The 23,039-nt window shown below is 47.4% G+C and overlaps 2 protein-coding genes across 3 annotated transcripts; one reads left to right on the plus strand and one right to left on the minus strand.

Moving 5' to 3' along the window:
• The first annotated feature begins 25 nt into the window (after positions 1-25).
• LOC129489755 (putative postmeiotic segregation increased 2-like protein 1) lies at positions 26-16,492 on the plus strand. Of its 2 annotated transcripts, XM_063646450.1 has the most exons (7): positions 26-113; positions 3,678-3,817; positions 5,981-6,067; positions 6,249-6,351; positions 7,775-7,958; positions 10,011-10,097; positions 14,136-16,492. In XM_063646450.1, exons 1-6 carry the CDS (start codon positions 91-93, stop codon positions 10,041-10,043), a joined length of 570 nt encoding a protein of 189 aa, XP_063502520.1. In that variant the 5' UTR covers positions 26-90; the 3' UTR covers positions 10,044-10,097; positions 14,136-16,492. The 2 variants fall into 2 exon arrangements, with proteins under 2 accessions (XP_063502520.1, XP_063502521.1); XM_063646451.1 differs by lacking the exon at positions 10,011-10,097.
• Positions 15,189-22,126, minus strand: LOC129489751 (speedy protein E12-like). Its single transcript, XM_055292829.2, has 6 exons — positions 21,585-22,126; positions 20,432-20,596; positions 19,340-19,398; positions 18,023-18,108; positions 15,416-15,659; positions 15,189-15,293 (listed from the first exon to the last, which is right to left on the minus strand). Exons 1-6 carry the CDS (start codon positions 21,700-21,702, stop codon positions 15,234-15,236), a joined length of 732 nt encoding a protein of 243 aa, XP_055148804.1. The 5' UTR covers positions 21,703-22,126; the 3' UTR covers positions 15,189-15,233.
• Between the last annotated feature and the right edge of the window lie 913 nt (positions 22,127-23,039).

The following is a 23,039-nucleotide window of genomic DNA, read 5'->3' on the forward strand; positions in this document are numbered from 1 at the left end:
AGCAGCCAATGGGAGCCCAGGAGGCGGGGCGCCTGTGGGAGTCGAGGAGGGAACTTTCCCAGGCCCCGAGGCGGATCGGGTGTTGAGTCCATGGAGCGAGCTGAGAGCTCGAGGTGAGCTGGGCTCGCGGTCTCCCCTCTCGCGCGCCGTCCTGGAGAACCACGGCGTTCCAACCTCCCTGGAAATGGGGGGAACATGGCCGAAGGGCGTGGCGAGGCCGCCGCGTGGAGGCCCCGGAGTGGCGTCCTCAGCGACCCAGTGCCCCTTGGGTGCGCCTTGAGGCCGAGGCAAGCTCCTTCCGGGTCCTGGGCTGCGGGCAAAGGATTCGGCCCTGTGAGGAGTTGGGTTCGGCCTGTCCCAGACAGGCCCTGCCCACATCCCATCACAGGGCCGTGGACTTGAAGCCGGAGCGTGAAATCCCCATAGACTGAATGTATTTCCTTTCTACCTGTTCTCTCTCCCCTTTTATTTTTATTTTTATATTATTTTACTTTTTATTTTTTATTTTTATTTTTATTTTTATTTTTTTTTTTTTTTTTTTTGAGACGGAGTCTTGCTCTGTCGCCCAGGCTGGAGTGCAGTGGCGCAATCTCGGCTCACTGCAAGCTCCACCTCCCGGGTTCACGCCATTCTCCTGCCTCAGCCTCTCTGAGTAGCTGGGACTACAGGCGCCCGCCGCCACGCCCGGCTAATTTTTTGTATTTTTGGTAGAGACGGGGTTTCACTGTGGTCTCGATCTCCTGACCTCGTGATCCACCCGCCTCGGCCTCCCAAAGTGCTGGGATTACAAGCGTGAGCCACCGCGCCCGGCCTTTTATTTTTTATTTTTATTTTTATTTTTTTGAGACAGAGTTTCGCTCTGTCGCCCAGGCTGGAGTTCAGTGGCGCAATCTCGGCTCACTACAAGCTCCGCCTCCCGGGTTCACGCCATTCTCATGCCTCAGCCTCTCCGAATAGCTGGGACTACAGGCGCCCGCCACCACGCCCGGCTAATTTTTTTTTTTTTGTATTTTTAGTAGAGACGGGGTTTCACCGTGGTCTCGATTTCCTGACCTTGTGATTCGCCCGCCTCGGCCTCCCAAAGTGCTGGGATTACAAGCGTGAGCCACCACGCCCGGTCTACTTTTTATTTTTTATTTTTGTGGAGACAGGGATTTCGCTGTTGCCCAGGCTGATCTCGAACTCCTGAGCTCAAGCAATCCGCCCGCCTCGGCCCCCTAAGGTGCTGGAATTACAGGCGTGATGCACTGTGCCTGGCCTTTTAAAAAAATTGAGGTTATTTTGGGGAAGGTAGAGCGTCCAGACACATCCTAATTTGCATAGCCGTGCAGTTTTACAAAATGCAATGCATTTCTACCTGTTAGGGTATGTGATTTCTCGCTGGTAAGCTACACCGAATCTTGGCTAGCACAGTTGCATTCCATGTCAGATTTGTAAACGCAAATTTGCTCTCTGCATTTAAATATATTAGATATATTTAAGTAACTACATTGAAATGTATTGAGACATTTAAATACATTTTCGGTCTCTATCTAAATGCGCTCCCTCCTCAAAATAAATATCTGAAGTGGGCCTAGCGCGGTGGCCCACACCTGTAATCCCAGCACTTTGGGAGGCCAAGGCGGGTGGATCATGAGGTCAGGAGTGCATGACTAGCCTGGCCAACAGAGTGAAATCCCGTTTCTACTAAAAATACAAAAATTAACTGGGCATGGTGTCCAGCGCCTGTAATCCCAGCTACTTGGGAGGCTGAGGCAGGAGAATCGCTGGAACCCAGGAAGCGGAGGTTGCAGTGAGCTGAGATCGCGCCACTGCAGTCCCGCCTGGGTGACACAGCAAGACTCCGTCTCAAAAAAAAAAAAAAAAATCAGAAGTGGACCTGTAGCCTTGGTGTGTTGCCAAATAAACTTATTTTTAGAGATACTTCTTTCCATTTTCTGTGAGGTCATCTGCAGTTTCACATGGTAGACAGACTTAGGTGAGATTCTTAGCAAGGTAGAATGAAGAGTAAAGAGGTTTGTTTATTTCACAAGGGTTTATTGAAGGCCTACAATGTGTTAAATGCTGTAGAAAATACCCAGTGAATTCTCTTTCATGGAGGTTTCCTGCCTTCTCTTAACAAGTTGTCAATTAACCTGTTTACTGGAAATTGGTAAGTTAATGAACACACGGGATACATTCTTCGGATGAGCAGACATTGGTTGGGCAAAGGAGGAAGAGGAGAGCAGTTTAGAGAGAGACCTGCTTATGCACTGTAGTGTCTAAAAGAGCTTGTGATGTTCGCTGTGCTACAATATAGGGGACAGCCACTTGCGGTGGCTCACTCCTGTAATCCTAGCGCTTTGGGAGGCCAAGGCGGGTGGATCACCTGAGGTCAGAAGTTCAAGACAAGCCTGGCCAACATGGTGAAACCCCATCTCTACTAAAAACACAAAAATTAGCTGGGTGTGATGGTGGGTGCCTGTAATCCCAGCTACTCGGGAGGCTGAGACAGGAGAATCGCTTGAACCTGGGAGGCAGAGGCTGCAGTGAGCTGAGATCATGCCATTGCACTCCAGCCTGGGCGACAGGGTGAGCACTCTCAAATAATAATAAGAATAATAATAAATAATAATAATAGTAATAATGTAGGGGACTTGATAAAGGAAAAGGGTTAGAAAGATTCTGAAAAGAAGGTAGTCTGGGGCCCAGTGATGACTAGATTTTGAATTTCATATAGTAGGAAGTGGGGCACTAGTAAATTTTTAAGCAGAAAAATTGTTTGACCAGATTTGTGATTTCAAAAATAGCTCGGGTGATAGAGTGGAGGATGGCTTGGAGCAGGGAACAAGGGGAGATAAAACCATTATAAAACTCTTAAAGGTAGTACAGCAAGAACTTTGAGGGTCTTTGCTAAGACAGCAGCTGGCAGCTTCAATTTGGAGTAGGGTATCAAAGGCAACTGTGTATAAGGAATAGTTATGTAACTGGTACCCAATTTCTGAGATGATTTTGACTTAAACATTGTGTATTTTCAAGCATACTGTTGGTTTTTCTAATTCTGTGGGAGATTATGTTGCTTTCACTTTGTTTTGTTGCTCATTGCCCAGGGTGGAGTGCAATGCTGCAATCTCAGCTCACTGCAACCTCCACCTCCCGGGTTTAAGTGATTCTCCTGCCTCAGCCTGCTGAGTAGCTGGGTTTATAGGCACCCACCATGATGCCTGCCTAATTTTTTGTATTTTTAGCAGAGACAGGGTTTCACCATGTTGGCCAGGCTGGTCTCCAACTCCTGACCTCAAGTGATCCGCCTGCCTCTGCCTCCCAAAGTGCTGGGATTATAGGCGTGAGCCACCCCACCCGGCCATGCTTTCAGTTTTCAAGAAAGAAGACACCATTGTTGCCAAAGATTTTGGTAATTTGAGAGATAGAATGTATGTTTTCTCCATGTGGATCCTAGTATAATTAGATAGTAAGGATCTGTTGAATTTCAAGTATCTATCCAGAAGTATTTTGGGTATGTGTTTAAGGATTGTAAAACAGTGTTTCTATTTCTGGATATAATAAATGTATTTGTTAATATAATAAATGGATTAGACCCATAAACTATTTACGGTGTTGAGTCATTTCCCACAGTTAAAATCAGGATGAAAATATATAGTTGAATAGTTGCTTTGTTTCTTACAACATTTCTTTAGTACAGAACCTGCTAAGGCCATCGAACCTATTGGTCGGAAGTCAGTCCATCAGATTTGCTCTGGGCCGGTGGTACTGAGTCTAAGCACTGCAGTGAAGGAGTTAGTAGAAAACAGTCTAGATGCTGGTGCCACTAATATTGGTAAGTTTGGGAGAGTTTTAAGCCACAAGAAATGATCAGTGAATGTTGTTGTAGTCAAGAAACATTTGTTATTGAAATAAGACTATCAAGTGTTGATGTAGTAATAAATTATTATTTTTTAGTTAAAGTTAGCACCTATTATGTGCCTAGTACTTAGCTAGGTAGTAATAATAATAACAGCTTTTATTGTGTTCTTATGGTGTGCCAGGCAGGTGTTATGCTAAGAATTAGACAGAAATATCTCATTTAATTTGCAGAATAGCTGAGCATGGTGTCTCACACGTGTAATCCTAGCCCTTTGAGAGGCCGAGGTTGGGGGGATTGCTTCAGTCCAAGAGTTCAAGACCAACCTGGCCAACATGGTGAGACCTCGTCTCTATTAAAAACTAAAGTAGGCCAGATGTGGTGGCTCACGCCTGTAATCCCAGCACTTTGGGAGGCCAAGGCGGGTGGATACCTGAGGTCAGGAGTTTGAGACCAGCCTGTCCAAAATGGTGAAACTCTGTCTCTACTAAAAATACAAAAATTAGCCAGACCTGGTGGCAGAAGCCTGTAATCCCAGCTACTTGGGAGGCTGAGGCATGAGAATTGCTTGAACCCGGGAGGCGGAGGTTGCAGTGAGCCGATATCATGCCACTGCACACTAGCCTGGGGACAAAGCAAGACTCTGTCTTAAAAAAATAAAATAAAATAAAATAGGCCTGGAGTAGTGGCTCACATCTGTAATCCCAGCACTTTGGGAGGCTGAGGGGGGCTGATCATTTGAGGTCAGGAGTTCGAGACCAGCCTAGCCAACATGGTAAAACCCTGTCTCTACTAAAAATACAACAATTAGCCAGATGCAATGGTATATGGCTATAATCTCAGCTCCTCAGGAGGCTGAGGGAGGAGAATTGCTTGAACCTCGGAGGTGGAGGTTGCAGTAAGCCAAGATCAGATCGTGCTACTGCATTCCAGCTTTGGTGACAAGAGCAAAACTCCATCTCAAAAAAAAAGAAAGAAAATAACAAAATTAAAACAAATAAAAAATTATTAATCTGCTGAATAACTTTGTGAGGTAGAACTTACTATCTCCATTTTACAGATGAGGAAATTAAGGAACAGGAAATTTCCTGTTTTTGAGATTATAAAGCTAATAAAATAGGATCCAGGAAGTCTGATTCCAGAACCAGTTCTCTTTTCTTTCTTTTTTTTTTGAGATGGAGTTTTGCTCTTGTTGCTCAGGTTGCAGTGCAATGGCACGATCTTGGCTCACCGCAACCTCTGCCTCCCGGGTTCAAGCGATTTTCCTGCATCAGCCTTACGAGTAGTTGGGATTACAGGCAAGCGCCACCACGCCTAGCTAATTTTGTATTTTTAGTAGAGACAGGGTTTCTCCACGTTGGTCAGGCTGGTCTGGAACTCCTGACCTCAGGTGGTCCGCTCACTTTGGCCTCCCAAAGTGCTGGGATTACAGGCATGAACCACCACACCCAGCCCCCGTTCTCCTTACTGGGTATGTTAAAATTATTTCTTTCAAAAGAAAAAGCTGGTCAAAGGGCAACGGTGTTACCCACTACTTGATCACAACCAGTTACAGATTTTTTCTTCCTTCTCCACTCCAACTGCTTCACTTGCCTAGCCTAGGAAGAAAAAAAAGAGAAAAGAAAGAAAACGCTAAACTTTTTAATCTGGGCTAGTAAATAGCCAGAAAGGACTTTATAAAAATGAAATATACAAAATGACAGTAGTACATTTAACTAAAGGTATAGCTATGACTCTTAAATTTGCATATGTTATAAATAATATCAATATAAAAACTTATAGCATGGGTCCATTTTTAATAACTATGTAAATTTTTTTTTTTTTTTTTGAGACGGAGTCTCGCTCTTTCACCCAGGCTGGAGTGCAGTGGCGCGATCTCGGCTCACTGCAGGCTCCACCCCCCGGGGTTCACGCCATTCTCCTGCCTCAGCCTCCTGCGTAGCTGGGACTACAGGCGCCCGCCACCTCGCCCGGCTAATTTTTTGTATTTTTAGTAGAGACGGGGTTTCACCGTGTTAGCCAGGATGGTCTCGATCTCCTGACCTTGTGATCCGCCCGCCTTGGCCTCCCAAAGTGCTGGGATTACAGGCGTGAGCCACCGCGCCCGGCCTAACTATGTAAATATTTTAAACTTTCTAGATCTAAAGCTTAAGGATTATGGTGTGGATCTCACTGAAGTTTCAGACAATGGATGTAGGGTAGAAGAAGAAAACTTCGAAGGCTTAAGTAAGTTGACTTCTTCTAATCCTATTATAAAATAATGGGCCACATGTCTCAGAATTTTGAGTAAAACTGTCTTGGGAAACGCAAAAACAGTTTTTTAAAGAGAGTTACTAGATATCATGTATATTCGTTGTTATAGCACTTGAGATATCTTAGTCCTTACTTTACACTCTCTTTCATGAAGCTCTGAAACATCACACATCTAGGATTCAAGAGTTTGCCGACCTAACTCAGGTTGAAACTTTCGGTTTTCGGGGGGAAGCTCTGAGCTCACTTTGTGCACTGAGGTGAAACAATATTTTTTTTTTTTTTTTTTTTTTTTTTTTTTTTTTTTGAGACGGAGTCCCGCTTTGTCACCCAGGCTGGAGTGCAGTGGCGCAATCTCGGCTCACTGCAAGCTCCGCCTCCCGGGTTCACGCCATTCTCCTGCCTCAGCCTCTCCGAGTAGCTGGGACTACAGGCGCCCGCCACCACGCCCGGCTAATTTTTTGTATTTTTAGTAGAGACGGGGTTTCACCGTGGTCTCGATCTCCTGACCTCGTGATCCGCCCGCCTCGGCCTCCCAAAGTGCTGGGATTACAAGCGTGAGCCACCGCGCCCGGCGTGAAACAATATTTTTATCCATTCACTTGACCCCTTAGAAAAACCTCTCTGAAAATTAGTTGGAATCGTTATTATTAGCAATTTTCTATCTCAGTATCTCAGCTTCTAGCTTCTGAATTCTGTTTTGTCTCACTGCCAGTCTAAGTCATAGTACTTCTGAAATGTGAGCAGTAAATGAATGAAATGAAGCAAATAGTATTGTTAAAAAAATGGCTACCCTTATTAAAACAGTAACTTCTCAATTTTAACATAACATGTAGATAATAAATGATAGTTACCATTAGTTTTCACTATCAAATTTTAGGGAAACATTTCACCAAAGCACTATTTAATTATAGCACAGATATGAAATTTTTATAATTATATATAAATACATATATATATATATATTTTTTTTTTTTTTTTTAGACAGTGTCTCACTCTGTCCCCCAGGCTGGAGTGCAGTGGCACAGTCTCAGCTCACTGCAATCTCTGCCTCCCAGGTTCAAGTGATTCTCGTGCCACAGCCTCCTGAAGAGCTGGGACTATAGCGTGCACCACCACTCCTGGCTAATTTTTGTATTTTTAATAGAGATGGGGTTTTGCCATGTTGCCCAGGCTGGTCTGGAACTCCTGGCCTCAAGTGATCTGCCCTCCTCAGCCTCCCAAAGTGCTGGAATTACAGGCATGAGCCACCGCACCCTGCCCTACATATACATTTTAATTATAGTATCTTTTGGATTCTTTAAAAATTTTTTTTAAACTTTTTAAAAATTCTTTAAAATTCTTTAAAAAAATGTTGTTTGAAGAGTAATAACAAAACAAATCTCTATTTGTGAATAAATAAATCTTGAGATCATTCATTTATGGTTTTACAGTTCAACCTGAAAATGAAATCAAAGCTTTTTTCAAAACAAAGCATGTTTAGTGCTCTCTGTCTCACTGTCTTTTAGATGCCAAACCTTAGATTTTATGATGACTCCTCAACCGTTTAGATCTTGGTTATCTCAGAGGGATCATCAGCTTCTTAAGAAAGTTTTGAGAGAAAAGCAAGTGAAGAAAAGCGTAGTCAGTGCCCAACATCATGGGTCTCTCACTGAACACACCCTGCCTGGTATTCTCTCACAGCAATGTCACCATTTCTACCTGCCATGCATCGACAAAGGTTGGGACTCAGCTGGTGTTTGATCACAATGGGAAAATCATCCAGAAAACCCCCTACCCCTGCCCCAGAGGGACCACAGTCAGCGTGAAGCAGTTATTTTCTACGGTACCTGTGCGCCATAAGGAATATCAAAGGAATGTTAAGAAGGTACAGTAAATTAATCCTGGTTTTCAAGAGTATTGGTTAATGCACATGAGCAAAAGATTTACTAAAGATGTTTATTCTTCAGTTGATTCTCTTCCCATAATTTATTGAGAAATGCTTTATTTGCATTTCTCATTAAAGACAACATTAAAGACTTAACTTTAGGGTGATTTACTTTTTTGTTTTCATCACATAGTGTTTATTAGGACTGGGCAACATAGTGAGACCCTGTCTCACTATGTTGAAAAAAATTGACTGGGCATGGTGGCATGCACCTGTAGTTCCTGCTACTTGGGAAGCTGAAGTGGGAGGATCACTTGAGCCCAGGAACTTGAGGCTGCAGTGAGCTATATATATACACATATATATATATATATAAAATATATATATATACACACATATATATATAAAATATATATATATACACACATATATATTTAATATATATATACACATATATATGTATAATATATATATACACATATATATGTATAATATATATATACACATATATATATACACACACATATATATATATATATAATTTTTTATTTTTATTTTTTTTTGAGATGGAGTCTCACTTTGGCACCCTAGCTGGAGTGCAGTGGCACAATCTCGATCCACTGCAACCTCCATCTCCCGAGTTCAAGCGGTTCTCCTGCCTCAGCCTTCTGAGTAGCTGAGATTACAGGTGCACACAACCACACCCGGCTCATTTTTGTATTTTTAGCAGAGAGAGGGTTTCACCATGTTGTCCAGGCTGGCCAGGCTGGTCTCGAATTCCTGACCTCAGGTGATCCACCCACCTCTGTCTCTCAAAGTGCTGGGATTTCAGGCGTGAGCCACCATGCCTGGCCTTACGTACTTATATTTTCATGAGAATATTTCTCTTGGTTTTCTGATAAATGAGTTACTGGAACCCTTATGAATTTGAATGCAAATGAAACAGCTAAATGTTATGTAATTGTTGTGTTTAAAAAGCAGATTATAAAACTATCTGTATTATATGATTACAGTTTTATAAAAACAAAACAACAGGCCTAAATGTGTATAGTATAAAGGCTGGAAGAGTCAGCACTTCATGTTCTCAGTGGTTATCCTTGGGTGTGAGATCTCATGCACTTTTTGCTCTCTTCTTTGTGCCTTTCCATTTTGTATGTGTGTTTTTTGTAATCTAAGAAGTTATGTAAACATATGCAACTAAAAACTTTTTTTACTTGTAGAGCATTGGGTGCTAATTTTAACATTGTTTTTTTTAGACGGAGTCTTCTCACTCTGTCTCCCAGGCTGGAGTGCAGTGGTGTGATCTTGGCTGACTGCAACCTCTGCCTCCTGGGTTGTAATACAAGCTGAAGTTGGAAGTGTTGGAGCCTGGAGGACCAACAGCTCACCATCCATTCAAATGAATAGGACCGAAAAGTGACAGAACAATGGCCACGAGGGGCCCCAACAGAGGAAGAAACCAGGTGAGGTGTGGTATAGTGGACTCGACTGCCTTCTAAATCTCAGTGGTTGGCCAGGTGCGGTGGCTCACGCCTGTAATTCCAGCAAAAGAAAAGCTGAGGTAGGGTGATCACGAAGTCAGGAGTTCCAAGACCAGCCTGGCAAACATGGTGAAGCCCCATCTCTACTAAAAATACAAAAATTAGCCAGGCGTGGTGGCATGTGCTGTAGTCCCAGCTACTTGGGAGGCTGAGGCAGGAGAATTGCTTGAACCCGGGAGACGGAGGTTGCAGTAAGCCGAGATTGTGCCTCTGCACTCCAACCTAGGTAACAGAGCGGGACACCATCTCAGTCAATCAATCAATCAATCAATCTCAGTGGTTGAACTACCCTTGATATGGTTCAGCTCTGTATCCCCACCCAAATCTCATGTCAAATTGTAATTCCCAGTGTTGAGGGAGGGACCTGGTGGGAGGTGATCGGCTCATGGGGGCTGACTTCCCCTTTCCTGTTCTCATGGTAGTGAGTGAGCGCTCATGGGATCTGGTTGTTTAAAAGCGTGCAGCACCTCCGGCTTCACTCTCTCTGTCTCTCCTGCTCCACCATGGCCAGATGTGCCTGCTTCCCCTTCACCTTCTGCCATAATTGTCAGTTTCCTGCGGACTCCCCAGCCACGCTTCCTGTACAGCCTGCAGAACTGTGAGTCAAACCTCTTTTCTTTAAATTACCCGGTTTCTGGTAGTTCTTTATAGCAGTATGAAAACAGACTAATTGACCTGTCTGGTTGAAGGAATGAAGCCATTCTGCTTGTTTGACTATTTCCTTTCTATTCATCTCTATTTCCCGGGAGGTGTTTATCCAAGTGCAATAGGAGGTATTGGTGACCGCACAGTCCCCTCAGTGTTCTGCTAGTGAATACCTGAAGGTTGATCAGTGATCTCCTGCGTTTTCAGTCTGGCATGGGAAAGCCCCCATGTAACTGGTAAAGGTATCTATAAGCACCAGGAGGTATCTAAATCCACCAGGAGCCATCGGCATCACATTGATGTCCATTTACCAGTCTTCCCTGGCAAGATTCTTCTGAATTGTACTGCCTTAGCCAAAAGAGGTATGGGAGGGGCTGGGCGCAGTGGCTCCTGCCTGTAGTGCCAGCATTTTGGGAGACCAATTTCGGGTGGATCATTAGAGGTCAGGGGTTCAAGACCATCCTGGCCAACATGGTGACATCCCATCTCTACTAGAAATACAAAAAGTTAGCTGGGTTTGGTATTGGGTGGTGCCTGTAATCCCAGCTACTCAAGAGGCTGAGGCAGGATAATCGCTTGAACCTGGGAGGAGGAGCTGGCAGTGAGCTGAGATCTTGCCATGGCACTCCAGCGTGGGCAACAAGAACGAAACTTCATCTCAAAAAATAAAAAAGGAAGTCCGGGTGCAGTGGCTCACGCCTGCAATCCCAGCACTTTGGGAGGCCAAGACAGGTGGATCACGAGGTCAGGAGTTCAAGACCATCCTGGCCTAGATGGTGAAACCCCGTCTCTACTAAAAATACAAATATTAGCTGCGCATGGTGGCACGCACCTGTAATCTCAGTTACTCAGAAGTCTGATGCAGGAGAATTGCTAAAACCTGGGAGAGAGAGGTTGCAGTGAGCCGAGATTGCGCCACTGCACTCTAGCCTGGGTGACAGAGCAAGACTCCGTCTCGAAAGAAAGAAAAAGGAAATTCCCCAGGGAAGTACCTCGGCTTATTTCATAAAGAGGTACTGAAGGAAGCAGAGGCATGTGGAGGACTTCCCCACCTCATGCAGCTATTTGGGCCATGGCGTCTGAAATTTATTATTTCAGAGTCACTCCTTTGATGACCTTGGCAGTGGACTGCAGTCATCTGTTTAGGCCTCTCCACGGCCCACATCAATGCCAGTATTTCTGTGTGTTGCACATTTGATTTCCTTATTGTTGGCATTTAGAAGGCCCTCTGTTTTGCAGATCGCACCCTGGGCATGGACCACAGAGATTGCATCTTGTGAGTCTGTAGAAACAGTCAAGGCCTTGTCCTCTCTTAGGTCCAGAGCTCAGGTGAATGCAGATTTTCCCAGCCGTCTGTGCTGAAGTCCCTGCGGGGAGGCTCCTGGCTGGTTCCCGTAGGTAGACAGCTACACACCCTGCCCTTCACTGGCTTCTTTTCATGAAGCTCCTGCCATCTACAAAACATATCTTCCTTTTCTTCTTGAACCACATCTCTGTTATTGAAACTCTAGAAGTCGGCTGGGCATGGTGGCTATGCCTGTAATCCCAGCACTTTGGGAGGCCAAGGTGGGCAGATCACCTGAGGTCAGGAGTTCAAAACCAGCCTGGCCATCATGGCGAAACCCCATCTCCAATACAAATAGAAAAATTAGCCAAGCGTGGTGGCCACTGTACTCCAGCCTGGGCGACAGAGCAAGACTCCATCTCAAAAAAAAAAAAAAGAGAGAGAGAGAGAAAGTATCATGCTTTTCTGAGTTCTGTGAGTTGTTATAGTGAATTATCAAACTTGAAGGCATGGTGGGAACCTCCAAATTTGCAGCCAGTTGGTGAGAAGTACCTGTGGTCTGAGGACACCCAAGCCTGCAGCTGCGTCTAAAGCGAGGGCAGCCTATTGGGGCTGGTGGCCTTAACCTGTGGCGTTTGAGGTAACATCAGGGAGTTGACATCAGAATTGCATCACACAGGCCGGTCACGGTGGCTCACGCCCGTAATCCCAGCACTTTGGGAGGCTGAGGCAGACAGATCACGAGGTCGGGAGATCGAGACCATCCTGGATAACACAGTGAAACCCCGTCTCTACTAAAAATACAAAAAATTAGCTGGGCGTGGTGGCAGGCGCCTGTAGTACCAGCTACTCAGGAGGCTGAGGCAGGAGAATGGCTTGAACCCAGGAGGTGGAGCTTGCAGTGAGCCAAGAGGACACCACCGCACTCCAGCCTGGCTGACGGAGCGAGACTCCATCTCAAAGAAGAAAAAAACAGAATCGTGTCACACAGGCCAGATGCAGTGGCTCATGCTTATAATCCCAGTAATTTGAAAGGCAAGGTAAGAGGATCACTTCAGCTTGAGTCTGAGGCCGCAGTGAGCTATGACCACACCACTGCACCCCAGTCTGGGTGACAGCGCCAGACTCCGACTCCAAAAAGAAAAAAGAAAAATCACAAAGAATTGCATGGCAGAGTGCCTGCCTTTCACAGCTTGAACTGCTGCAGGAACTTTCCTTTTTTTTTTTTTTGAGAGGGGGTGGGGAGACACAATCTCTGCTAGTGATTCTCCTGCCTCAGCCTCCCAAATAGCGGGATTACAGGCGTGCACCACCATGCCTGCCTAATTTTTGTATTTTTAGTAGAGACAGGGTTTCACCATGTTGGCCAGGCTAGTCTCAAACTCCTGCTGGGATCACGGGCGTGAGCCACCATGCCCGGCCACCTTTAGAGTTTTCTTACCACCTGGTTTTCCTCTCTCAATATCTTTCTCTCATTTCCTGCCTTAAAACTCTAGCTTGGCATCTGGGCGCAGTAGCTCATGCCTGTAATCCCAGCACTTTGGGAGGCCGAGGTGGGTGGATCACTTGAAGTCAGGAGTTCAAGACCAGCCTGGCCAACATGTTGAAACCTTGTCTCTACTATTTTTACAAAAGTTAGTTGGACGTACAGGCGGGTGCCTGTAGTCCCAGCTACTTGGGAGGCTGAGGCAGGAGAATTCCCTTGAACCCGGAGGTGAAAGTTGCAGGGAGCCGAGGTTGTACCACTGCACTCCAGCCTGGAGACAGAGTCTTGCTTTGTCTCCAAAACAAACAAACAAACAAACCAAAACCCTGTAGCTTGGGATCAGCCTTCTCTTCTATTGTTTTTCTTTAAAAAATAAAAATTAAAAATAGATGTAGATGCTATGTTGCTGAGACTGGCCTCAAACTCCTGGCCTCAAGTGATCCTCCCGCCATGACCTCCAAAACTGCTGGGATTGTAGGTGTGAGCACTGCACCCAGCCTTTTGTTTTTTTCTACATAAAAAACAACACAGGATTATCTTCCAGAGCTAATAAATATGTTCAAATAACCACAACCCCATTAAGGAAAAAACATCACTTGACAGCAAATAATCAATCCAGACCAAGGTGATCACACTCGCTGTGAAGGTGAGAAAAGTTCATCTTTATTATGTTTCCCCAAGAGACGCACTGCATTGTTCTCTTGAAAACACATAGCTCGGCCGGGCGCGGTGGCTCACGCTTGTAATCCCAGCACTTTGGGAGGCCGAGGCGGGCGGATCACGAGGTCAGGAGATCGAGACCACAGTGAAACCCCGTCTCTACTAAAAATACAAAAAATTAGCCGGGCGTGGTGGCGGGCGCCTGTAGTCCCAGCTACTCGGAGAGGCTGAAGCAGGAGAATGGCGTGAACCCGGGAGGCGGAGCTTGCAGTGAGCCGAGATTGCGCCACTGCACTCCAGCCTGGGCGACAGAGCGAGACTCCGTCTCAAAAAAAAAAAAAAAAAAAAAAAAAAAGAAAACACATAGCTCATGCCCTCCTTTAGAACACACATCCTCTTTAAAGTAACATACAAACATGCCAATGCAAGGTAAAAAAATTACATCTGAATTCTCACATCTCAAACATACACTAAATATCAAATAAACATTTATTTTTATAAGAATTTAAGGGAACTACTACATAGCTGGAAACACTCCTGGTTTCTTACTTTTCTCCAAGGACTCCTAGAAGTACCCCAACCCCCACCCCCACCCCTGCTCCTAGGAGGACAACGTGATCACTGTATTCAGCTCCATCAAGAACGGTCCAGGTTCTTCTAGATGATCTGCACAAATGGCTCCTCTCCTCCTTCCTGGTGTCTGCCTTTAGCATTGGAATAAAGTTCCTGCTGAAAATCCACATCTCCCCTGGGCCCAGTGTTCTGGAAGTGAGAGAGACGATGTGACACTTCAAGGAGGCAGCTCTCGAGACAGGAAGGTTATTCACATCCCATGTCAAGTCTAACTAGAGTTCAGAGCAATTGAGAAATGCAATTTTATCTCCTGCCTTTCATTCTATATCCTGCTTCTGAACCATCGTGTTCAAATGTGATACTCACGCTTTGGTGACCATGACTCCAAAACTCACTTAATACACCCAAGGTCAGCCCCAGTGATCTGCTTCATAGCAAGGACTTTAGGTGGGTCTGCCCAGGGAGTAGGGCACCCTCAGAGAATGTGGCTTTGGACTTCATCACAGCTGGGGCCTTTCGTGTCACTTAAGATCTAAACTTGCAACCATGCTAGATCTGTTTCTAATGTGACAACATCGCGAACCACGAGTCCAGAAGCCTAATCCTAATCCTCCCTCCTCATGATGAAGTCTCATGCTCTGTGCTTAATGTGGTTAGCTGCGCAAGATGTAACCAAAGCTTCACTGAACCCTCGACCCAAATCGGTATCTCAGGTGTGTCAATCATAATGAACCTCCCCGAACTCAGTATGATTATTTTTGAGTTAGGGTCTCACTCTGTCACCCGGGCTGGAGCGCAGTGGCAGGATCAGGGCTCCCTGCAGCCCTGACCTCCCAGGCTCCAGCGATCCTCCCGCCTCAGCCTCCTGAGTAGTTGGGAGTAGAGATGCCTCCCACATCGCCTGGCTAATTTTTGTATTTTTGTGGAGAGGGGATCTCGCCACGTTGCCCAGGCTTGAAGCTGGATCAAGCAATTGGGTTCCTCGGATTTCCAAAATAGACCTCAATATTCTGCCTTTACCCCGGAGGATGCAGTCGTACCTTCTCTCAGGCCGATGACCTCAGGCCTCCACGGTCCCTGGAGCTCTAGGAAAGGCGGGCGCGATCTCGCGCCCACACCCAGTGCTGTGGGTCATAAGCCTGGATCTGGAAAAACAAATGCCCTTTGAGAAGACAGGGACTCCCCAGGATACCCCTCCCTCCCCTCATCCAGCCTCCAGCCCACCCGATTCCTCCCCACCTCCTCCACCTCCCAAGGCCCCACCCACCTCCTCCAACTCCTCCGGGGAAACCCAAGCCCTGCAGCGCATGGAACAGAAGAACTGGAACCGAAGCTTGTGGAACAAGGCTATCTGAGAGCGGATCTTCTTGGCCCTCCAGTTCATGGAATGGCGTAACTGGAACTGATGCTTATGGAAAAAGGGTATGTGAGAGCGGGTATTCCCATACAGGAAGTAGAAGATGTTTTGTTTGGGGGCCTCGTCATCCTCCTCCATGTCATTGGCCAGGTAGCTGGGGACAGAAATCAGGTTACTGCTCAGGGGCACCACCAGGAGAGACCTCCGGCTGAGGTCAGCTTCCCAGAGAGGGGGGCAGGGGACCATCCCTAGTTCAGGACTGGCACCCACCCTGCAGAGAGCCACGCCTTCCTCAGGAGGGCTCTGCTGGACAGAGACCTGATCAAGGGCGTCTCCCACTCCTTCAGGATAGAGACAAAAACCTAATTGGTGACCAAGAGTGGTGGCTTATGCCTGGAATCCCAGCACATTCGGAGGCCGAAGCAGGAGGACCACTTGAGGCCAGGAGTTTGAGATGGGCTTGGGCAACATAGCAAGACCTTCGTCTCTATTACAAGTATAAGAAATATGCCAGACGCGGTGGCTCCTGCCTGTAATCCCAGCACTTTAGAAGGCTGAAGCAGGTGGATCACTTGAGGCCAGGAGTTGGAGACCAGCCTGGTCAACATGGAGAAACCCCATCTCTACTAAAAATACAAAAATCATCCTGGTGTGGTAGCATATGCGTTATTCCTATCTACTCAAGAGGCTGAAGCATAAGAATTGTGTGAACCCAGGAGGCGGAGGCTGCAGTGAGTTGAGATTGGGCCACTCCATTCCAGCCTGAGAGGCAGAGCAAGACTCTGTCTCAATAAATAAATAAATAAACAAACAAACTGTCCAGGTGTGGTGGCACAGCCCTGTAGTCGGAGCTAATCAAGAGGCTGAGGTGGGAGGATCGCTTGAGCCCAGGATATGGAGGCTGCAGTGAGCTATGATCTCACCACTGCACTCCAGCTTGGGGGACAGGGCAAGTCTGTCTCAAAGAAATAAAAGAAATTGAATACATTGATATCTTGCCAGGACTCTGCCTTCTACAGGCGTCTAGTCTAATGGGACTGGGAGTAATCAGGGCAGATGACCTAATCCCAGTGTCCAGGATGTAACTAGAGAGCTATGGGCATGCAGAAGTTGGAAGATGAGGGAAGGCATCCCAGAGGCTGTGGGGTGAACTGAGTTCAAGGAATGGGTCCTTCCCTTCAGAACCACATGTGTGTGGGACACCCAGACAGAAAACACAAATGCAAAGTCGAGTGGAGGGCATTTGGAAGAAGCAGTAAAGCCAAACCAGAGAACACCAAGATGGCGAGCCAGTGTGCTTGTAGGGATTGTAGAGAGGGCAGAATTGGCACTGTGGACCCTGGCCTCGATAGAGAAAGACATCAGCTAATGAAGTTGTTCAGATGGGCAGTGAGGTTGTCATGCTTTGGGAAGATGCTCAGGCTGCCCTAGGAAGCCCCCTGGCTTGGGGAGAGACTCCAGGAGACCCCAGCAGGGAGCATTTGACAGTGGATTCGAGTGATGCAAGGGGGAACTGAACTGTGACCTCTGTCATGGGAACCTGGAGGAGGTTGATGGCGTTTGTGGTTGATGTGGGAAGGACAGAGAGAGAACCAGAAACATCTACTTGCTGGGGGAAGTGTCATGTCCATTCCTCTGCTCCTTTTCTTCTCCCCTTAGGAGCAGTTTATAGTTCCTTTTGTTTTATTCTTTTTTTTTTTTTTTTTTTTTTTGAGATGGAGTCTCGCTCTGTCGCCCAGGCTGGAGTGCAGTAGGTGATCTCGCTCACTGCAAGCTCTGCCTCCCAGATTCACGCCATTCTCCTGCCTCAGCCTCCCGAGTAGCTGGGACTACAGGCACCCGCCACCACACCTGACTAATTTTTTTTTTTTTTTTTTTTAAGTAGAGACGGGGTTTCACCGTGTTAGCCACGATGGTCTCGCTCTCCTGACCTTGTGATCCACCCGCCTTGGCTTCCCAAAGTGTTGGGATTACAGGCATGGACCACCGCACCCGGCCTCTTTTATTCTTTTATTTGTATACTGGCATTGGAGTTTGGGTTTTTTTTGTTTTGTTTTGTTTTGTTTTTCAGAAAAATCTCACTCTGTCACCCAGGCTGGAGTGCAGTGGCTTAACCTTAGCTTACTGCAACCTCCACCTCCTGGGTTCAAGGGGTTCTCTTGCCTCAGCCTCCCCAGTAGCTGGGATTACAGGTGCACACAACCACGCCCGGCTAATTTTTCTATTTTTAATAGAGACAGGGTTTTCCCACGTTGACCAGGTTGGTCTCGAACTCCTGACCTCAGGTGATCCGCTTGCTTCGGCTTCCCAAAGTGCTGGGATTACAGGCGTAAGCCACTACGTGCAGCCCGAGTTTCTTTTTAGAAACAACAGTCTAAGATGCTATAATCCTGTCTTTTTTGTACACAGAGTAAAGAGGACAAATAGGTGAAAGAATAAATGAAAGGCTGGAATCCCACTTCTCCGGCTGTCCCAGGGCATTAGATATTGACGGATAGGAGGCAGCAAACCACTCACAGAGCCAGGAAGAAATGAATGCGTTGGTATTGCCAGGAGAGGAGGCCGGCCCGCCTAAAATACGCTATGACCATAGCCAGGAGGTACTGATGGAGAGAAAAGAACACAGAGAAGGAGAGGTCACATCTTGGGAGAGGAAGATTGTGGAGATAGTGGAATGGGGGCCTGGGGAGGGGTTGCCCATCAGAGAAGGGACCTCAGCATTGGGGTGACTGTGCTCATGTGGAAATTGCAGGGTGGAGGGATATTCGAAGGTCGGATGCAAATCTGAGAAGCTGGAGGAAGGGTTTTTGGTGATGCTCCCAGGATGGTGGGCTCCGATGGAGGAGCGTGTCTAGGTCGGGGTGTGTCTAGGTCGGCTGGTGTCAGGAGGGTCTTTTGTGTGCCAGGCAGAGAACTGTCCCAAAGAGTTGAGAGTAGAGGGGCCAGGAGCTTCAGGGCTGCGGCCAGACTGTGGCCGAGGGCTCAGATCCCAAACGACCTGTAGGAGAGGCAGGGGCCGCTCATTCACTCTGCAAGAGACCAGCAGAGTCTTGAGGGAGATGCTGACAAATCATAAAAATAGCCAGGAGTGGCGGCTCAAGGCTGTCACCCCAGTACTTTGAGAGGTGGAGACAGGAGGATCATGTGAGCCCAATAGTTTGAGAACAACCTGGGCAACACAGCGAGACCCTGTTTCTATGAATATTTCAAAAATTACTTGAGCGTGGTGGCATGTGCCTAGTCCCAGCTCCTCAGGAGGCTAAGGAGAGAGGATTGCTTGAGCCCAAGAATTAGAGTGAGCTATGATCATGCCACTGTACTCCATCTTGGGGAGCAGAGCTGGACTCTGTTTCAGAAAAAAAAATGTGTGGATGCCGAAACTCAAGACCGTGGGAGCTGGTCGGGCACAGTGGCTGATGTCTGTAATCTCAGCACTTTGGGAGGCCAAGGCAGGTGGATCACCTGAGATCAGGTGTTCGGGACCAACCTGGCCAACATGACAAAACCCCGTCTCTACTAAAAACACAAAAATTAGCCTGGCATAGTGGTTCACATCTGTAATCCCAGCTGCTTGGAGGCTGAGGCAGGAGAATCGCTTGAACCCGGGAGGCATCGGCTGCAGTGAGTCAAGATCAAGACACTGCCCTCCAGCCTGGGCAACAGAGCAAGACTCTGTCTCACAAAAAAAAAAAAAAAAAAAAAAAAACAACAACAAAAAAAACTGTAGGAGCATCTGGTGGGGGGTGGTGGAGGGAGAACTGTGGGTTTGGAAGCTGCGCCCTCCCCCGGCCGTGCATTGGAACAGGAACACAGTTACATGGAGAACAACCTTACCTTGTCCGACACCCTCAGATCTTTGTCCCAGGCAAGGAATCTTTTAATGACAGGATCCTCTGTGATTAGAGAGCAGATGTCAGCATGAGAAGCAGGACAGGGTTTCCGTGGGAGCAGCAGGGCAGCGAGGAGAAGTGTGCCTCCCGGGGGGAAGTCTCAGGATTGTGGCCATGGGTGAGGTGGATGGGAGAGGGGAGAATGACTTTCACTGGGCAAGGGAGAGAGGCTCCTGCTCTGAGAATCCCCTGAGAAGAGGCCGAAGGAGGCCCTGGGTGTGAGAATCTACAGGATGTAGAGCTGGGAATCAGCCAGGACCCCCTCCAGCAGACACGGAGGGACCACTGCAGAGTCATAAAGGAATTCCCATCATTTCCTCATGAGACAGTCACATCAGGGTGTGACCATGGCCTTGGTATCCCCCACTATGGATGGAGACACTTAGATTTAGAAAAGTCAGTAAGAGACATTAAGTTTCAGAGGGCACAGCTGAAACCACTTTCTTTGTTTATTGATTTTTTCTTTATTTGATTTTTATTTTTATTTATTTATTAATTTATTTTGAGACAGAGTCTTGCTCTGTGGTCCAGGCTGGAATGCAGTGGCGTGATGTTGGCTTACTGCAACCTCTGCCTCCCAGATTTAAGCGATTCTCCTGTCTCGGACTCCTGAGTAGCTGGGACTACAGGCATGAGCTACCGTGCCCAGCCTTGGTTTTTCTTTTGAGACAGAATTTTGCTCTGTCACCCAGGCTGGAGTGCAGTGGTGCAGTCATAGCTCACCGCAGCCTCAAAGTCCTGAGTTCAAGCAGTCCTCTTGCCTCAGCCTCCCAACATGCTGGGATCTCAGGCAGGAGCCACTGCGCCTGGCCCAAAACCAAGTTTTCTTATCCCAAGCGCCAACCTTTGTCAAGTCTACCTAATCCTCTGTCGTCTCCTAAGTGTCCCTCATGGGTGATCACTTCAGAGTCCTCCCGCATGGAGAGCTCACCCAGTAGTGGGGGCATATTTTTCCCATTGGAAAAGTGTGGTTATTAGAAGTTTCCTCTTTTTAGGAAGAACAGGATTGGAGGTGCTCTCTGGGGTGTCCTCCTACCGAGCAGCCTGTTGAAGGCCTCGTGGTGCTCAGGGAGCACGAGCAACACTCGCTGTCGCTTGAGTTCCTTCTGTGGCTCTTCCAACGACTCCTCAGATTCGTCCGACCACTCCTTCCTTTTCCAGCAAAAGGACCTACCTGGGGGGCTGTGATCTCCCCCAGGGGCTGAGTAAAGAAACCAGGCCACCGTGTAACGCTTCTGCAACTGATCACCTTAGAGCCTGACCCCAAACCCCAAACCACTCTCCATCCTCCCCAGCCTCACAGACTGCTGGCTTCTCCAAGCCATCTTTCTGACTTTCTCCTCTGCTCAACCCCACATGCCGCTCCTTCCCCTCCCCATTCTTCCGTCTTTCTGTCCTCAGAACACTACTCATGTCCTTCCCTGGTCCCTGGCTCTCTCAGTCCCTCCTTTTTTTTTTTTTCGAGATAGAATCTTGCTTTGTCGCCCAGGCTAGTGTGTAGTGGTGCAATCTCAGCTCACTGCAACATCCATCTCTCAGATTCCAGTTATTCTTCTGCCTCAGCCTCTCAGGTAGCTGGGATTACAGGCGCCTGCCATAATGCCCAGCTCAATTTTGTCCTTTTAGTAGAGACGGGGTTTCACCATCTTGGCCAGGCTGGTCTCAAACTCCTGGCCTCAAGTGATCTGCCTGCCTTGGCTTCCCAAAGTGCTGGGATTACAGGGGTGAGTCACTGCACCCGGTCTGAATTTCTCCATTCTTCCCACACACCCTCCTCAGGTTCTCCTTCCTGACCTCTGGCCCTTCTTTTTTTTTTTTTTTTTTGACACAGCGTCTCATTCTCTCACCCAGACTGGAGTGCAGTAGCATGATCTCGGCTCACTGCAACCTCTTCCTCCCAGGCTCAAGCGATTCTCCTGTCTTAGCCTCCCGATTAGCTGGGATTACAGATATGCACCACTACCGCCTGGCTAATTTTTGTACTTTTAGTAGAGATAGGTTTTCACCATATTGGCCAGGCTGGTCTTGAACTCCTGACCTCAGGTGATCGGCCCGCCTCGGCCTCCCAAAGGGTTGGGGTTACGGGCGTGAGCCACTGTGCCCGGCGCCCTTCCTTCGTCTTAGTCAGTCCTATCCCACCTCTTCTTCCTCCAGTCCCCTCCCACCTCTTCTTCCTCCAGTCCCCTCACCTGATGGTCCCGACACTTTATCATCCACTACCTCCTGGAGGGGATACCCCGAGGTGCTTCGCTGGGGGCTCTGCTCATCCTGGGGGTGCGGTAGACAGCAGGTCATGATGTTTCCCATAATCTATCCCCTCTCACGGAAACTAGTCTCTGTTCTGTCCGTGGCCTTCTCGTGGGCACTGGTAGGATCCCGAAGAGTGTGTTATCAATTCTCGAGGCTGGGAGAAGTCGGGAGTGGAGATCAGCTCTGAGAAGATGCTGTTATCCAACTGAACTTCCAGGTGCCCACAGAGTCCGGTCCTTCCAATCAGGAAGGTCGGAATCTCTGATGTCATCGGTCAGTCCAACCTGGCAACCAGTTTGAAAAGAAACACATGTAACTGCCAGGCTGATCTCTTGTCCTGGAGACCCTGAGTGAATGGTATCTCCTGCTACTGTCCCAACTGCAGACCATTGTCCAAAAGCATCTTCAGGGTCTCCGCATCCCTCTGTTCCCTGTCCCAGCAGAGGCATGAGCCACCACACCTGGCCACTTTTCTTATCTATATTTGTTATGTGGATGACTTGTGAACACAAATAAGATGCTGCTTGTCATCTTTAAAGAAAATAGGTGGCAACAATAGCAAGTCCTGTTTTTATTTGTACTTATGAGGCTGTAATTAAATGCTAAAAATTAATGCTAAGAATTAAAATGCACATAATAATAGACTTTACCTCACAAACTGGCCTCAATTATTCAATGAGACTTACATGTATTACTTAAATGAGGTTAAATTTAACCTTTAAAAAATGATTTATTGTGGCTAGGCACAGTGGCTCACGCCTGTAATCCCAGCACTTTGGGAGGCCAAGGTGGGAGGATTGACTGAGGCCAGGAGTTTGAAACTAGCCTGGGCAACATAGCAAGACCTCATCTCTACAAAAAATACAAAAATTAGCAGGGTGTGGTGGTGCACACCTGTAGTCTCAGCCACTCGGGAGGCTGAAGTGGTAGCATCGCTTGAGCCCAGGAGGTTGAGGCTGGAGTGAGCCATGATCAAGCCACTGCACTCCAGCCGAGGAGATGGAGATAGACCCTGTCTCAAACAAAGAACAACAGAAAAATAGGTGAGGGTCAGCCAGACATGGTGGCTCACGCCTGTAATCCTAGAACTTTGGGAGGCCAAGGTGGGAGGATTGCTTGAGGCCAGGAGTTCAAGACCAGCCTGGGCAGCCTAGCAAGATCCCATCCCTTAAAAAAAAAGTTTTTAGGTTGGGCATGGTCGCTGATGCCTGTAATCCTAGCACTTTGGGAGGCCAAGGCAGGCGGGTTGCCTGAGCTGAGGAGTTTGAGACCAGCCTGGGCAACATGGTGAGATCCTGTCTCTACTAAAATACAAAAAATTAGCCAGGTGTGGTGTTGGGCACCTGTAATCCCAGCTACTCAGGAGGCTGAGGCAGGAGAATTGCTTGAACCCA

Source organism: Symphalangus syndactylus, chromosome 9, assembly GCF_028878055.3.
Source record: "Symphalangus syndactylus isolate Jambi chromosome 9, NHGRI_mSymSyn1-v2.1_pri, whole genome shotgun sequence".
In the NCBI taxonomy this organism is placed as follows: domain Eukaryota; kingdom Metazoa; phylum Chordata; class Mammalia; order Primates; family Hylobatidae; genus Symphalangus; species Symphalangus syndactylus.

Bases quoted from the DNA above. Each gene is read 5' to 3' on its own strand.
- LOC129489751 (XM_055292829.2), bottom strand. From the start codon at position 21,702: ATGGGAAACATCATGACCTGCTGTCTACCGCACCCCCAGGATGAGCAG. The intron at 15,660-18,022 runs GTGAGTGGTTTG...TTCTGTCCCCAG, and splicing joins ATTCATTTCTTCCTGGCTCT to CTACCTGGCCAATGACATGG. The intron at 15,294-15,415 runs GTGGGTGGGGCC...TTGTTTTTCCAG, and splicing joins CCCCGGAGGAGTTGGAGGAG to ATCCAGGCTTATGACCCACA.
- LOC129489755 (XM_063646450.1), top strand. From the start codon at position 91: ATGGAGCGAGCTGAGAGCTCGAG. The intron at 114-3,677 runs GTGAGCTGGGCT...ACATTTCTTTAG, and splicing joins GAGCGAGCTGAGAGCTCGAG to TACAGAACCTGCTAAGGCCA. The intron at 6,068-6,248 runs GTAAGTTGACTT...TCTTTCATGAAG, and splicing joins AGAAAACTTCGAAGGCTTAA to CTCTGAAACATCACACATCT.